The sequence below is a fragment of the Lynx canadensis genome, chromosome D3 (genome assembly GCF_007474595.2).
Source record: "Lynx canadensis isolate LIC74 chromosome D3, mLynCan4.pri.v2, whole genome shotgun sequence".
Classification (NCBI taxonomy): domain Eukaryota; kingdom Metazoa; phylum Chordata; class Mammalia; order Carnivora; family Felidae; genus Lynx; species Lynx canadensis.
In genome coordinates this window covers 69,345,628-69,362,452 of record NC_044314.2, presented here as the reverse complement: position 1 = coordinate 69,362,452, position 16,825 = coordinate 69,345,628, and the positions used below count along the sequence as shown (strand labels likewise).

The window sequence follows — 16,825 nt, the reverse complement described above, 5'->3', positions numbered from 1 at the left end:
GCCTTGCAGGCTCAGCTTCTTGCTTCTCCAAGCGGGTCCATAAGGTAGATGCGTAGTTACACAGAAGCCCCATTTATCCGAAGATACCATTGTCGTGCCTGTACGGCTCAGACTGACGGATTCCCACATGACGTCGGTAGAAGTCTCTTGCTGGTTCAGGGCTTGGGGGACGTGGCAGTTTCTTTGTTAAATATTGCAAAAACGTTTTAAGGCAATTTCAGCATTATATGCTGATCATCGTCACGTAAAATCCCATTTAAGTTATTTTGCTGTGGGTCATCGGGGAATGCTTTATTCCGCATCGCGTTGCTGTTGCTTTGAGCCCTACGGTTGGTTTGTGAGCGTCTTCAGGCTCTGGGCGGCATCGTGCCTGCAGGCCAAAGCGCCTACCCAGAAAGCACCTGCCTCACGGTGGGGCTTGAGGTTGCCGAGTCCTCATCACCACAGAGGGATTTCCCCTTTTCTTGACGTCCTGTTTCCCTGACACCTGACGATGGAGTTTGATACATTATAATTCTCTTCTTAATTCACAAATATTTTAAGACCTGGATTTCTTTCAAATGGGTTTTGGCCCGGGAGAAAAGGAACTGCATCTTGAGAGCTTAGGCATGACAGGAATGCCCCTGCCTGGAATCCTGAAGAGAAGTGCGGGGTTAGGCTTAGCTGCTGAAGAAGTGCTGGGGGTGAACTTTGTGCTTGTATTTCACAACTGGCACTTCTGGGGGTCGGGGAGAAGTGTTGACTTACTTGCAGAAGTGTGTTTATTACATCTGTTCCTTTTCTGTCCGCTCTTTTCTGATTCTCATTGAGTTTTTTAAAAATTGTCCGTAGGCTACTGTAATGAATGCCTGTCCTTTCTGATGTGTCCTTATGTCCTTCTTTGTTTCTCATACATTGTGCCTATGCTCACTTGTTCTTCCTCTTGTCCTCCCTCTTATAAATAAACTTCCCATAAAGAACTCCTGTCAGGGACTCTGGTCTCAGAAGCAGCAGAGGTGGCCACCCCTCATGGCTTCCTGTCTGGTCTAGGGACTATGAACATATGACTCAGACCATCAGGGCATTTTCTCACATTGTATTGGTGAACAGTTCATTTACCCTTGGCCGTCTTTGATAATTCCACATCATCAGTCTGCAGGCTTCCGTTTCCTAGATTCAAGAATAGATACACATTTTTTTGTGTGTGTGCTGTTACAAGAAAAGCCTTTTGCAGGGTTTTCCTTAGATCAGTGTTACTGGAGGGGCCTCAGAACTTCATTCTCCATGTGGATGTGGTTATAAATAGGCAGTGGTCATTCACAATCTTTCCTAGATCTTTTTTTCTCCCCCTGCTTACTAACCCAATTTAGAGTCTGTGATTTTGGCAGCTCATGATTTTATTTTACGTTTAGATGCGTAAGAAGGGTACCGTCCGAGGCACGTCGGCTGCTGATGTCTAGATGAGTCCCCTGTAGGGTCAGAGACAATATCAAACTGTGTAAGTGAAGACCCGGGTAAAAAGAATGTTTAAAAACCAGTACCTTTTTGGTAATGGGTAGTTAACTTGCTGAGCAGAGACTAAGTGTTCAATGTGGTTTAATTTTTAGAATTGAAAAGAGATACATATGTTCGAGATTGACATGGAACACTTGAGTTATTCTTCTGTAAGAGTTCTATCTGTGGGAGCAGGTTGAATGTAGTCATCTCCAGTTCTTAGTGTTAGGGTCAGACACACACCAGCTGCCCGGCATACCGTAGTGTTATCCTAGAAGCCAGCTGATTTTTCATTGATGGCCACTTAATTGACCTATTTCTCAATAGGATCATATGTGGTTAGTAAGGAAATATGTAAAAACATCTTAAACCAGAGCTCCTTCGTCCCATACCATAAAGGCCAACCTCGGTGATTCCTTGTAGCTGAAATTTTTTCTGAACATCTGGATGTCTTCCATCATGTTGAATCTTTAGTTAACCTTTATAGTTAGCTTTAATATGTATAAATACACTTTGGTTTTCACTGTAATATAAAATATTTCTACGGCCTTATTTCCCTAACACAAATCTATACACCCAGAGAAGAGATTTTCCTCAAGGGGGAGAAAAGAGCCTCAAAATCTCCCCCACGTACTGAAACTAGTGTGAGTAAACACAAATCATCAGTTGTTACTATTGAACTATAACGTTTATTGAGGAAAAGAACAAGATTAAAACACTCTCCTCACTCACTGTGGCTCTTTGCTGCCCCCTCACATGGGCTCCCTGCTCTCGAATTATCGAGTTATTGAACACGGGAGAAATGAAGTATTCAGTCATGAACAGAAGTAGTCGTACAAATAAGAATGAATGAACTCTGCCAGGATTCCTCCAGAGCCCTTTGTTTAAATTCAGTGTTCATTAAAAAAAAAAAAAAAAAAATTAAGTTATGGTTACTTTTGTTAAGTTCTAAGTTCTGTGACTTATTTCCACTTGCAATTTATTTTCCCTCTGATGGAACAAGATGTTATACCATTAGTAAGACCAAAATCTTCAAGAGATTAAAGTTTTAAAATGTAGTATGTGGGGTACATTTTCTGCCAGAAGTTTTGCCGTGTTGAGGATCCCCCCCACCCCCCGCCCCAGAGAATGTGTGACAAGATGATAACATTTTTTTGTGTGTCTCTGTATTTTAACACATGGCACTGTCTTTCGCTTTTCTTACAGTTACGTAATCAAGGTCAAGTGAGGGGAACAAGTGCAGCCAGTGATGAGTGAAGAAGAATCTGACCAGTATCTTGCAGTGTTGACGTTTCCCAGACGTGTGCTTGTGATTATGTACTCACGTGCACAGATTCCCAACCACGTGTGTATATATGTTTGTGTGTGTATGTCTGTAGCTGTATATAAGACGCATGTAGAGCTACAGATCAAAACACACACACGTGTATATATGTACATACAAACATACTGAAGGGATTAGTACAATTTCTCCAAAGTACTGTACCTATCTTCAGCAAGAATGCAAAAGAAAATATTTTCAATATATATACCTGGAACAGATTTTAATAATTATCAGAGTAATACCATTAATGGACAAATTGACTGCAATGTAATACTAGCTGGTATGTTTCATAAATGTCGAATTGTGGACCAATATGTGTGTGTGTGTGTGTGTGTGTGTGTGTGTGTGTGTGTGTGTGTATACACACACAACATAGCCTTTTATTACTTTTCTGTTCTTTTAAATCCGTCTCTTATAAAATTTTATTTTAGTCTCATAAGCAACAGACTCCCACAGAAAAATTTATTCAACATCTTTTGGTATTCCAATGAATCTGGAATGTAAACTCTGAATGTATTTATACCGATTTATTTCTGGATGGTTATTATCTTAAATTCAAATTGGACAATGTCTGTTAGTAAGGAGTGTAGTTACCTGCCAATTTTTAACTTGTTTGCCCTGAGGGAAAAATCGTTTTAAAAAAAAAAAAAGTTCCGGTTTTTATTGGATTTTTGTATTTTAAATTTCAAGTATTTTTCTACATCAAACCTAGCAAAAATGGAGATGACGGCTTGTGATTTATAATAAACACTATACAATTTTCAGGCTCCTGTTAGGCAAGCAAAGAAATTGATGAAGAAATTAATAGCATTGTAGGCTGCAGGAAAACTTGGAAGTAGAGCATTTCCGCAGAGTCTTGTTTCTGGAATGACTGTTTTCTGAAATTAGAGCTTGGAAACTATGCAAATGATCTCGATTCCTCACAGCTTACGAGGTAGAACACAGATAGTGATGACGGTTTGCTCTTTTCATATTGAAATACACCCTAAGAGAGAAGGCGCCTTTGAGACAGCAGGGAGGGAGGGAGGAATTGGGGGGGCAGCACTGGCCTGTCCACACACCTTCCTAGGCCGAGGCCCTGCTGAGGGCCTAGCCCTCACTAGAGGTGCTGTCTAGTAGGGCGCCACTGGAACCCGTCACGAGTAAGCGTCACGAACATGCTGGTTAGCAGCCTCGGCCACCTTGTCTTCTTCCTTCTTCCTTCTTCCTTCTTTAAAAAAGGAAATGAAGCTAGGTAAGATTTTTATCAGCTTTCTCTGTCCAAACCCGTTTTCTCCTGTCAGTCCTGGAAGCTTGACTAGAATGATATTGTTGAAGCCTTCCGGTCACAAACCGTCTTCTTTAACCTCTCGTCCCTCCTACAGCACACCGGCCCCTGTGGTCATATCAGTTTGTAATCTGATTTGCTGACAGTCCTGCCCGCCCCGCTTCTCGTTTGCCCACACGCCCTGTGTCCCCACCGAGGTGGTGGCAGTGACTCGGACCAGGGTGTTTAGGATCACTGCCACACCCACGATGCCCTGTTAGCCTTGGCTACGGACCCCACGTTGCATATGTCCTCCGTGTACTCAGGATCAAGACTGATGTTTACTCTCTGGGCACTGTTGTAAGATAGGTGTTGTCAAAGCATAATCATTTTTGTCTGCAAAGTGTTTGGTGCAAGGAAGATTATTGCTAATTTTGTGAAATAAAGAGTCTCGCCCTCTCCTTTTAACGGACTTAACTCTCTGTAGCATCACCGGGAGCTGGGGCGCACATGGAAATGAGAGCCCAGCGCATGGATTCTAATGTTTTTCTAACAACTGTGGAGATTTGAGGGAATGCGTGGTGAATGTAAAATATCTAGTTTACTTGGCAGTCTCTTGTGTAAATTACAGTAAAACAAAGTAAATGAAATTTAAACAAAAAATAAATTTGATCACAAAATGCCACTTGTGTGCTTGAGTGGTTGTTTCCCTGATGCCCCGTCTGGTTCAGACCACCGTGGACCACTTCTCTGCCGTTTTCTCAACAATTCTCTAATTTGCGGCACTACCACTCTGGGAAAAATAAAGAAAAGATGTGGGTTTTTTTTTTTTAATTTTTCACTGCAAACTCGTTCTTGAAATGTGCCTGTGCCACATTGAACTGTTAGGTTTGGTTTCTTAATTTTCTGCCTTTAAAAGCTAAGCAGTAAACTGAAGAAGGGTTATTATTGGTCTCCGAGGTTCTTTAAAAAGTACATTTCAAGGGGATAAATACGGAGAACGCGTAGTATTTCCAAAAGCACTCAGTGAAGATTTTGTCATCAGTCTGATGGTTTCAAGATGGCGGCTTTTTGGTTCGGGGCAGTGCTTCACAAACTCTCTTAGGACTTCGCCATTTCCACTCTCCTGTTTCTGGGTGCCTCGCAGCTATTTTCCCGTGGTCTCGCCTTACACTCTAGAGCCGCTCAGCGTCAGCAGAGGTGGCCGGCCACACGCGTGGATGCATGTAGAGTGTTATGTTTCCGAATGTTCTTTTCCGAGGTGACCTTCTTAGTGTGTTGTCTCAGACTTCGTGTCTGCACTCGTGGGGCCGGTCTGCCGTTCAGGATGCTGAGCGGCAGGGCTCAGTGAAGGCACCCAGGGGAGTAAATGCCACAGCCCGGCGTGGGAGATAGGCACGTGCACAGCTGATTACAGCTCGGTGCAATAACGGAGAGAGCGCTTAGACCTCGCCCGCTTCGTACAGACGACAAAGCAGACGTTCGGGTTCAAGGCAGCTGAGCAGGTGCCCGGGGCCCGAGGAGCCCAGAGTGCCGCTCTCGGGCCAGTGCTGCCAACAGCGGGCCTGGGGTCAGGCGCACCCCTCCCGGCCGCTCGCTGAGCCCTGGAGCGCCCAGCTGCAGAGTGCTGAGGGTCAGCTGAGGCGTTGCATCCCCGAGCATGTGGTGCACCCTCTTTGGTGTGATCGCTCCCTTCTTCTTCCGTTCATTTCCCTCCTGGTTGATCTGAAATCACTGTGGACCCAACACCTGGCTTTTCCAAAGCTCACCTCTCTCTCCCCTGGCCAACTTGCTAAGCTGGATGGTTTCGCAGCCCAGCCTCCTCCTGACGTCTCTGAGGAAGGAAGAGACACTTCACTGACGGTTGCTCTGTTCATCTCTCAGCAGCTGCACCGACGGGGTCAGTGTGGGATTCCCTGTTCTTGACCATTTGGAAGGAGAAAGTTCTGCCTGTTCTTAGACCCTGAGATCTGATATCATGAGAGCCACCGAATGTTACAGTGTTTTAGGACTTCTGAGTTTTTTCAGGTTGTCCACACTGGCAAGTGTAGTTTTGGAGACTACCGCGGTCGGGGGAGGGAGGGAAGATGCTAGGGGACAGGTTGAAGATTGTCCCTCCGAGCTCGGGGCATCTATTGCCGACACAGTGCTTCCCGGGAACCCCGCCAGTGTCACTTGAGGTTATGTCCTCTGACTTGGAAATGTTAAGCAACAGCCGGTCTCTTCAAAACCAGTTCTTCAACCAGATTGGATGGGGAAAAAGTAGAAATTGCAGTTATTCCAGAGCTGCCTCTCACAAGGCCGTGTCATCTGAGGCCACGCTGAGCATTTGAAGCCGTGCTCGGCAGCTGGAGGCCCCTGGTGCTCTGATGCCCGGCCCTTTCTTCCTTCTGGAAGTGCCATGTTGTCAGCCTGTTGTTTAAGGAATTCAGAACTGCTTGCCTCCACTGCTTCCTGGCTTCCTCGTGTATGTAAACCAGGGGTTCCCAGCCCTGGCAGCCTGAGAGTCACGGAAGCCTTGAAAAGCGTCGGCTGCCCACCGGTCGCCTTTCTCTGGCTTGGCTCCGGTGTGTCCCGTGTTCAAGGGACAGGGAACAAGAGCTGAGAAGATGCCCACTCTCTTCCTGGGGGATCACTGAGAAAACCACTTGGTCTCCGTGCAGCCAGCCTTCACCCTGGCGTGGTCTCCGCAGCAGTCCTCACCCCTCGCTTGGCACCTGCAGGCTCCACGCTGCCCTAATCGGGGAATTGACGCTTCATCTTCTGTGCCTGGATGGTTTGCATCCCAGGTTAGCTCGGGACCTCAGCCCGGGCAGGGGCCACAGCCGTCCCCCGCCCCACCCTGTCCCTTGTTGCCTCCTTCCCTGTGAGAACTTGGACTCTGAGACTTCCCAGTCTGCCCACAGCAGATGCCCGCCCGCCCTGTGCAAGGGTCCCTTTGGAGCCCTTGGGGGGAGGGGAGCGCAGCCCCCAAACCCGTACGCTCCGGTTCCTGCCCTTCGGAGAATGAAAGTGTGGCAGCTAGCTGCCACAGGAGGTGGTAGTTCTGGAAGCTGACGGTAGTGAGTGTGGCAAGAGGACAGAGGAGGGAGCTCCAGGCCCACGTTTCCTCCTCTCTTCGGCCCTCTAAACCGGAGTTTTGGTCGACTTGCACCTCCAGGAGTCTTCGGCCAAATCCGCGTCTGTCCTCCTCTTCCCAGATGTATGCTCTTCTGTCCGTGACCTGCATCACTGACGGCGCTGCCCGAGCCAGGTACCCTAGTTGGTCACCGAGTCTCAAAAGTGCTTACGAACGCCTGTGAAATCCTGCTCCTCTCATACGGCCTAGTCCAGGCTGTGCTCTGATGAGCCACCCTCTTATCTAGCGCAGGGGTCCGTCAGCTTTCTGCAAAAGGCTGGGTGGTGACCATTTTAGGCGTTACAGGGTCATGCGGCGTATCACAGCCATTCTCCTCTGCGCTGGCAACGCAGAAACAGCCACGGCAGTCTGTAAACAAATCTGTGTGTCTGTTCTGACAAAACTTTACTTACACAAATAGGCAGCCGGCTTGATTTGGCCGCTGACACCGTAGTTTGCCAAGCTCTGGTCTAGAGCACGGACGCATACCCTTAATCAGGTTGTGCTGGACGTGACTTTTCTAGAAGACCCTGGACGGTGCCGCACCCCTGTTCCGACACCCGCGTGGCTCCCAGAGGCCCAGGAGACCAGTGCAGCCAAAGCGCATGACCAGCGAGAGGCTCATTCTGCTGTTGGTAAAGTGGGGCCCACGATACTCCTCTGCCTCGTGGCCGTTGGATGGTCAGGCACGGGTGGAAGGGACTGAGCTGCTGTCTGCTCTGCGTAGTGTGGATGTCGTCCACAGAAAGAGCTGAGCCTGGGAAGACAGTTGCTGTTGTTTGCCATCAGACTCCCAACTGGTACCAACTGAAAGTTGAAGGGCAGAGCTGTGACGCGCTAACAAAAGCTGTTGGTGTTCGGGATACAGCGAAGATAATGCTGCTTAGCTAAACTTCTCAACTGGCATGTTTTAACATCACTGTCTGTCGTCTGTCGTCCAGGAAATACCATCTGTGGCCGCTAAGCTAAATGCTACACCCCTGGAAAAGCTCACAGATGCCCTCCACGTTTTCCGTGATTGAGATTTGGCTCTCTGGATACCACTGCGGACAGGTTAACCAGAGCTTGGCTTCGTGACCCCCTAATGGGGCGCGGTAAAGCCGGGCCCTTGCCCAGAAAATCAGCCCTGTTTCCCAGAGTCCGTGACACTCGACCTTGGGTCGACTCTGTTTACTCCTGGAATTTCTGAGAAGCAGTAAAGCACCGTGACATGCCTCTGCCTCGTTGATCCCTTATATATTCTGACACCACCTGCTAATCAGTCGATGGCGGAATTGCCTTGCGCTGCAGACTGAGGGAGGTTCATGAAGTGGAACGGAGGAGTGGCTTACAGTGTTTATTAATGTATGTGCTAAACAAAAGCTTCGCCTCTGGGCATCCCGTTGCACGCTGGCTCCCTGCAGCCTGGAATACTGATGGCATGTTGTCGCAACGCCGACTCCATTTTCCCATGGCCTGGGAAGCCCTGAAACAACTCAGCCTTACCAAGAGGTTCTGTGAGTGTTTTGTAGCCGTCGCTCCAAAATGTCATTCCCAGAGAGGCACCGTGTAGGACCAGAGACTTCTCCCAAGCAAGGCCGGAGGGAGGCTTAGAATCGGGCCCCGAACAGCCGTGCACAGACCACGCACAGGCCCCCTCGTTCCTTTCTTTAGATGAGGCGTTGGCAAACCTTCTCCCTAAAGGGCCGTATGGTAAATACGTTGGACTTTTGGGGCCACGCAGACTCTGTCGCAGCTACTCAAGTCTGCCTTTGTAGCACGGAGGTAGCCTTAGACGTAATGTAAACGGGTGAGTGTGGTGGGGTTCCAATAAAACTTTATTTACACAAACAGGTGGGGGGCTGGAGGTGGCCGGCAGAGCCGGGGTTCTAACCCAGGGGGCTGCACCAGAGTCACTCCTAACCGCTGCCCGTCCTGCCCCCTGTCTTTCAGGACCCGCCGAGTCCCATGCCTGTGGCATTTACCAAAGGTCGAGGGAAGGAGCCGCCATAATGATAGAAATTCTGTTGAGGACCCTTTGTTCTTAAACACCACTTAGGAGCACCCTTCCATAACTGATTTCTTCCCAGAGCCCAGAGCCCAGAGCCGAGAAAACGTTTTTTCCTAGACCGTGTCCGGTTTCCCCCTCGGTCTGGGGTGTCAGGCAGCTCCCATGTTGCACCTTATGTCCAACGGAGGCAGCCTCTTTAGGCAGGGCTTCCTGGTTATAAGTCCTTCACCCCCATCCCCTCCCTCCCCCGACACACACACCCCTGCTCTCAGCCCTCCTGCTTGGTTTCTGTGATGGTGCTGTGAAAATTGAGGGTTTGTGGTTCTCCATACCCATGCCACCTCCGAGTGCTCGGGGGGCGAGGAGGGGGGGAAGAGATTTAGTGATAATTCTGAAATGCGTGTGGAAACACAAACAATGTCTGCAACGTGGAGGTGAGAAATCAGAGCTGCAATCACTCCTCAGCTGCAGGAAATCTCTCGGCCTGTGAACATCTGGAAGGGAGCCACCGGGGTTGTTTTGTTAACGTGGTGGGATTGTGGGTAGCTCTCCCCCGCCCCGACCCCCTGAACCGTCTTCAGTGTTTCACTTCACAGGAGAACCTTACTGAAAACTCTTTTTGTAATGCGCGAGGCCTCGAGAACCCTTCCCTGTCCGCGAATGCCCAGCAGTGCCTTCTATCACTGGGGATAAGATCATCTGGTGGCCCATGAGCTCACTGCTCTTCCGAGGCGCGTGCCAGAAAGCCGTCTGGGGGGGTGGGGGAGGATTTCAGGATTCCTCCCGGCCCCTTCCGAGCCCGACAGGCTCAGATTTTCCACTTGTGCGATTGAGGTCAGCGCCTGCATTCCGGCTGGCGGGCTCCCCGCACATGCGAGCCCCAGGCTTCCAGCGGGGGCTTCTCCCACTCGCCCTGGAATTCACCCTCCCCCCCACCTCCCCCACCCTGGTCGGTCCTCTCGATCCCCAGGCTGTGTGTGTGTGTGTGTGTCTGGGGGTGCTCTACCGGTGACTGAGGACAGCCTGGCCCAGCCCTGGCTCTGGGCCACCAGGATGCAGTGCTGGTTTGCTCAGGCCTTTTGGCCAGGATGCAGCCCCTGTGTTTGCTCAGGCCTTTGTGTGAGTCGGCAAGAGTCGTCTGGCCAGGCGAGGAACAGGGGGATTACTGTTGCTTGCGAAGAACTTTGTTCCCTTCCTTGTCAGCCTCCCCAGAGAACGTGGAGCTTGGCAACCACGACCGCTGCCATTGGGTTTTACTAATGGTCGCTGCTGCTGTCTCTCTGAGAGGCCACGCCGGACAGGGGGTTTTGGCGTCCGACGCCTGTGTTCCGAGTCGGCCACGTCCGCTTACTGCAACGGGCCAGTGAGGAGTCTCGGCCCTCCTGAGCCTCTGCGTCCTGCCCGTGAAGGTTGGGGTACTAACACCAGCATGGAGTGTGGCCATGAGACAGGAAATGTGTAAGTAATGGGTGAAAGTCTCTGCAGCATCGGATTTACCCCTTCATTGGTCTCCTAGTAGTCAGTGAGGGCGACCAGCCTATCCCCGTTCACCCAGGAGAGAGGAGTTTCCTGGGAGGCTGGACTGGGACAGTCCTGGGCTTAGTTTGGCCAGGACTTTGTTTGCCCTGCGCTTTAGTTAGGACAGTTGGTCACCTTATTTTCAGCCCCAAATGTCCACATTCTTTAAGCCAGCAGCACTCATTTAAAAGCAAGTACAAAAGCTGAACTAACATTTTTTAGGAGACAAGCAACTTCCTTTTGTAGCCTGATGTGCCCCCAAACCAGCCGCCTGATCCTTTCTCCAGCCTTCATTAGGGCACAAAACTTTCCCACGTAAGGGGTGCTGATTGGGTGGAGGTTGGTCTCTGATCAGGTGCCGGCCCCGGCAGCATTTTGCCCAGGCAGGGCCATTCATGGGGGAGAGAGCGGGTCTCTCCTCCACCTGCACATTCCCTGCTGCGGCCCACACTTGCACCCTGACACCGCCCCTGGGGAGAGTGGGGTGTTCTCACATTTCCCGATCCTTGAGGACACTAGGGCACACACAGGTCAAGAAGCTGCCCTCAGCTGAAAAGAGTCGGCGCTTCCTGCAGGAAGGGCTCGCTCCAAAAGGAAGGTTGATTGAGTCATTCCATCTTTGCTTTGAGGACAGAGCCAAACCTCCTCCCTGTGCCCGAGAGGCCCTGCGTGTCGGGCCTGGCCACCCCATCCATCCTGGCCCCTCGCCTCTGTGATCCGGCATCTCGTGAGCAAAGCCCACACGGTGTCCTCTAGGCCTGGAGTCCCTTCCCCTCCCCCCCTTCCTTCTTCCACCTCAGCCCGGGGTCCAGGTCCTCAAAGACGCTTCCCCTGACCGCCCGACGAGGCCAGCATCCCTAAGGGCAGGTGCCAGGAGCACCCGCCACTGTTGTGGTCTCAGGGCCTGCCCACCGCGCAGTCCCATGCCCCACAGATCTGTTTGGAGTGAATGGAGCCGAGGAGCCCCGATTCAACCCCTCTCCTCCCGTGCCTTTTGTGTGGAGCAGCCACACAGTCTCCCTTAACCACTGACCGTCCACCCTGCCCCTGCCCCTGCCCGCAGCACGGCTGAGGCCCCTTCCACCCCGATCCCCTCCCATCCTTGGCGAGGAAATATTTCTGTTTTATGACTAACTCTGCTCCTCATTCTCTCGCGTTATCTTAATGAATTAACTGGGGTCCCCATCGTTCCCCCGGCCCCCCGTGGTTTATGTGCTGTACGACGATATGTGCGATCTTAGTCAACCCCACGCAGTTGTTGTGCTGGTTCCTATTACAGTAATTGGCATAAACTTTATTCTTTTGCAGAGAGATTTTTGGCCCGCTGAGACTGCATAACCATCTGCCATAAATTGAGACTAGTACGGCTTATTTTGGTGAATGCAAAATTGGATCCCATTCTTTACTCTGTGGCTTGATTCAACTTCCAGATGGTTAATCCACATGAAGTAATAGGAATGCACCACAACTCTGCTTAGCTGAAGATGGAGACGTAATATTTATTTGCCGATGTGGAGGCCTCCGAACGCTGCCCTGTCGGGATGTCGATACATAACACAGCAGCACAGAAATGTCAGCTTGTTTCATAGGAGCGACAGCCTTCCTCCGAGTTGCCATGGGGGGACCCCCGGATGTCTTTTTCTTTTTTTTTTTTTTTTTTTGGTCTGCCCTTGACCTAATCTCAAGAGGTTTTGTTCTCTCCTGGGCTGTTTCTTATCAGCTCTGTCTGCCCGTGTAGCCGGCTTCGCATCTGCTTTGACTTTAGTGCCTGTGACATTTTCATTAATACTTCTCCAAGGTTGAGCCTTTACTTCAAATATCCTGCAGCTCACGGAAGCCGTAGCTCAGCTGTGCCCAGCTAGGGGCCGCCGGGAAATTTGGCTCAGCTTCATCGACAAGCTCGGTCTTCTCCGCCCAGTTGGGCTCGTCAATCCATTTTCATTTTTGCTTCTCCCCAACATTAGCCTGCCACGCTGGGAATGCCTGAAGGGGATCGAGGTCAGCAGATTCGGGGTGCTTAGACCCAACTGGCACTTTACACCCAAGACCGGCTCCTGTGCCTGGATTACCTGCCCCGGGCCAGCCACCCTTGCCCGTGCAAAACTCCCCACCTACCTCAGGGATGACTGGGGCTCAGGGCCTCCGGTCAGCTCCCACGAGACCCTGTGGACCGCCTACATCTCAATCACCTGGGGTTGCGTTTTAAAAATGCAGACTCCTGGGGCGCCTGGGTGGCTCAGTCGGTTGAGTGTCCGACTTCGGCTCGGGTCATGATCTCATGTGGGTTGGAGCCCCGCGTCGGGCTCTGTGCTGACAGCTCAGAGCCTGGAGCCTGCTTCCGATTCTGTGTCTCCCTCTCTCTGCACCTCCCCTGCTCGTGCTCTGTCTCTCTCTGACTCTCAAAAATAAATAAATGTTAAAATAAAAAAAATTAAAAACAAAAATAAAATAAAAATGCAGACTCCTGGGGGCGCCTGGGTGGCCTCAGTTGGTTGAGCGTCTGACTTCTGCTCAGGTCACGATCTCACGGTCTGTGGGTTCAAGCCCCACGTCGGGCTCTGTGCTGTCAGCTCAGAGCCTAGAGCCTGTTTTGGATTCTGTGTCTCCTCCTCTCTCTGCCCCTCCCCCACTTGCACTCTGTCTGTCTCTGTCCTCTCAAAAATAAAAACTTAAAAAAAAAAAAAAAGATTTAAAAATGCAGACTCCTGGGCCGAGGGAGACCAACCGTGCCAGTTTGCTCAGAATTATGCTGGGTTAGTGCTGGAGTCCTGCGTCTCCCGGGGAAAACCCTCAAGTCTGGGCAAATGGGGACAGTCAGTCACCTTACGTGGGCCGTACCCCGGCCCTGCAGAATGAGAACCTTTGAGGTCTCAGGCCCAGGGTTCTGCATTTGCATCAGTTTCCAGCAGTGATTCTGGTGCGCACCTGAACTTGGGGACCAGGCAGGGAGCCACGAGTGCCCGCAGAGCCCATGTTTTCCTCGCTTGTGTGCCTGGCACCAGAGTGGTTTATAGGACATTTTGCATGAATTTAGCACCAGATACCATCATCGTTTACTTCTGTGGAGTGTTTGCCTCCCTGCCGGCCGTGAGACCCTCAGGAGAAGAGGTTCTGCCCGATCACTTGTGCATTCTTAGTCCCAGCTCTGTGCCTGGCCTATAGTCGACACTCCAACAAACTGGAGGAATAATTAGATACAAGCCAATAGCCATGTAGGGAAAGTGACCCAGACCTGTTTCCCACGTACTTTTCCAAGTTCTGGGATGGACTTGATTAGAAATGAGATCAAGGACATTCTAGTTAAGGGAATGAAAACCTTAGAAGTCCCAAGATGAACAAATAAGGAATTAGATCTAAGAAATTCTAAAATGGAATGGAGTGGAACTGTGAACGTTCTAAGACGGGATTGCTGTTTCTTCCTGATCGTCCTGGGAGCTTCTGTAGGCAGAATGAACAAGAGGCCGGATGCCTTGTACCTGATTGTCACAGCTCGACATCCCTGAGTGCCTTCAAATGTTTTTAAGTCTGCGTCTCCCCAGACAATCACAGCTGTGCACGAAGACTTACTCATGTGTGAGATCTCCAGGCTGGGGAGCCGGGTGGGGGGGTTGTGGGGAGCAGGGACCAGGGAGCCCAGAAAATAAGCTGAGCCAAGGGGAAAGGAGTGGGAACTAGTATCTGGCCCCAGCAGGATCTCAGCACCAGGATCCTTCACTCCTCCACGGGCAGAGCCCAGCCACGTGACCTCCCCATCACCTGAGCGTCACCCCCGGTGTTACTCCAAGTTGCCCGGGTGCCTCAGGGTAACAGACCTGCCACCTCCTCTGTCTGATAAAGATGGAAAGGCTCTCCTCTTCTCTGGATTGTGGTGCAAACGCAAAGGGTTGTTTGCATGGGTTTTGTCTGTGAGCACGCCGCCCTAGCCTCAGGATCCTGGTCCCACAGCCTGCCCGGGATCAAGCTGGCAAGAGGGAGCAGATGCAAAGAGTAGAGTCTGCGACTCTAGGAGCCAGGCGATCACCTTCCGGGATTGAACCTGCCTGTGCGAACCCACTGGATTTAGTGGCCGTCAGCGCGCTTGTCAAGTGCATCAAGGCCCCAGCGACAGGCTGCAGTGGAAAGAAGCTGGAACAGCCAAAGAGGAGACCTGGCTCAACGCCCCACTCCCTGACTGGGTCAAGTGCGTGTCTCCCTCTCCACTTCAGATTGTGTGGGCTCCACCTTCAAAATAGGTCCAGATCCCGACCCTTCTGAACCTCGTCCATCACGACGACGCTGACCTGGCCCAGCCACCATCCTTTCTTCCTGGGAGGTTGCTCCAGACCTTCCTACCTGGCCCCTTCCCCTCCCACAGAGGAGCCAGAGGGCTTCTTTAAGTATCAAACAGGTCACATCCCTCCTCTGCTCAAAGCCCTGCCATGTAACTCAGCGGAGTACAGATTCCCTCTACTCTGACCCTCTTCTCTGCCCTCACCCCTCCTAGGCCTCTCCCTCACTCCACTCCAGCCACACTGGCCTCCTGCTGGCTGCTTCTCCAACACTCCAGGCAACTCGCCTCAGGGCCTTTGCACTGGCTGCTTCTGCTGTCTGGAACACTCTTCCACTCCCACAGCTCATGTTCCCTTTTCAAGGGGGCTTTCCCAGGCTAACTCATATAAAACCAGGCCCTGTGCCTATGTGTCATAGTTCTTTATCCTTCACAGCACTTATGCGTGTGTGTGTGTGTGTGTGTGTGTGTGTGTGTGTGTGTATACTGCTCGTCTCTCCCAGCTGGACTAGAGGTTCCACGAGCGTCCATTTTCCCTATCCTCAGTTCCCGGAGCCAGGTGTGGTTTGTATAAGGTTCTCAGGACGCATTTGCAAATGCAAACGTTTTCTCCCATGTTACACTAGGCTGGCGACTCTCAGTGAACCACACGGTGGTTGCAAAGATCACAATATAACCGAACAGGCTGTCCAATGTAATGACGGCCATTAGCATCCCTCTACCCCAGAGCAGCGATTCTGGAGCGTTCTGTGTGATCGGAGCGCAATTAAGCATATGCACTGCTTCTTCCAGGCCATACATCCGATTCCGAGCTTCCTCGACGGCTCTGGTTTCTTTCTTTTTCCCCTGTAACAACAAACCTGGATCCACCATCGGGCAGGCCCCGTGGTCTGGATCCCAGGGGAGTGCTGGGAATGAGATTCATACTAACAGGATTTAATCCTGAGACATTGGGCTATATATCCAGTGGCGATTTCCTGGATTTTTGCAGCCAACATAAATAACAAGGAGAGGACTCCCGCTGCGTGATGTGCGATGCGTCCTGCTAGTCTGGGGCAGGAAGTTGCCCAGCCTGGGCTGTTATTGACGGACCAGGCGGGGCCTCCCTACGAATCAGCGGCGCTGCACCCCCACCCACCCCACCCCACCCCCACCCAGTGCCGGACCACTCACTGGCCTTGTTCGTTCTTCCAGGAGGGCTGGGCACCGTGGAAAGCTTTCTCAGGGTGGGAAGAGTTTAGAGACCGACGGCAGAGATGAGAATTAAGACACGTATTTGGCACCCCGTTCCGCTGTGCAGTGAAATTCCTTTTTCGTACGTACAAGTCTGCAAGTCCCATCTCTCCCATCGGACTGTGAACTTTCGAGAGGCGAGGTCTGTGCTGCAGGTGGCCAGCTCGTGGAAAGTTGGAAGTCATCTGTGGTACCTCATTTTATAGAACAGAGAACTAAAGAAAGAACCGAAGTGTCTAGCAAGGCAGGCTTAGAAATAACCTACATGTCCATCCGTGGGGAAATGGACAGATAACATAGGGGGTGGTCACGCGATGGAATATTATACAGTAGTCAAAAGGAGGGAGCTGCCCTATACTTACCAGCAAGGATGAGTCTTGAAAATTAGTATTGATGGAGAAAAAAAATGCAACAATGATGAGAAGATGATGTCTCTTACGTTCATTTAAAAACTACCTACTCAAGGCATCCTTCTTTGTTCTTGGATACATAAACATGTACACACACGGATGACAGGTGTCCTGGGAGGATGCAACTACATTAAAAATGTGATGGCCCATTTCTGTGGTAGCTGGAAGGGGAATGGATTGGTGGGGAAGTTCTGTCCAGACTGATGATAATGTTGAGTACTCCTGGATGAGTGTCCTTGAGGGAAT

The 16,825-nt window shown here is 50.9% G+C and overlaps 1 protein-coding gene across 2 annotated transcripts in view; it reads left to right on the top strand.

Annotated features, from left to right (window-relative positions):
* The window catches only part of PITPNB (phosphatidylinositol transfer protein beta), a 64,690-nt gene extending 59,962 nt beyond the window's left edge, over positions 1-4,728 (top strand). The window contains exons 11-12 of one of the 2 annotated variants that reach the window (XM_030335977.1): positions 1,392-1,477; positions 2,680-4,728. In XM_030335977.1, the coding sequence (XP_030191837.1) occupies positions 1,392-1,439 (48 nt within the window). In that variant the 3' untranslated portion in view covers positions 1,440-1,477; positions 2,680-4,728. The remainder of the gene's footprint in view (positions 1-1,391; positions 1,478-2,679) is intronic. The other variant, XM_030335976.1, reaches the window with a different exon arrangement.
* The last annotated feature ends 12,097 nt before the right edge of the window (positions 4,729-16,825 follow it).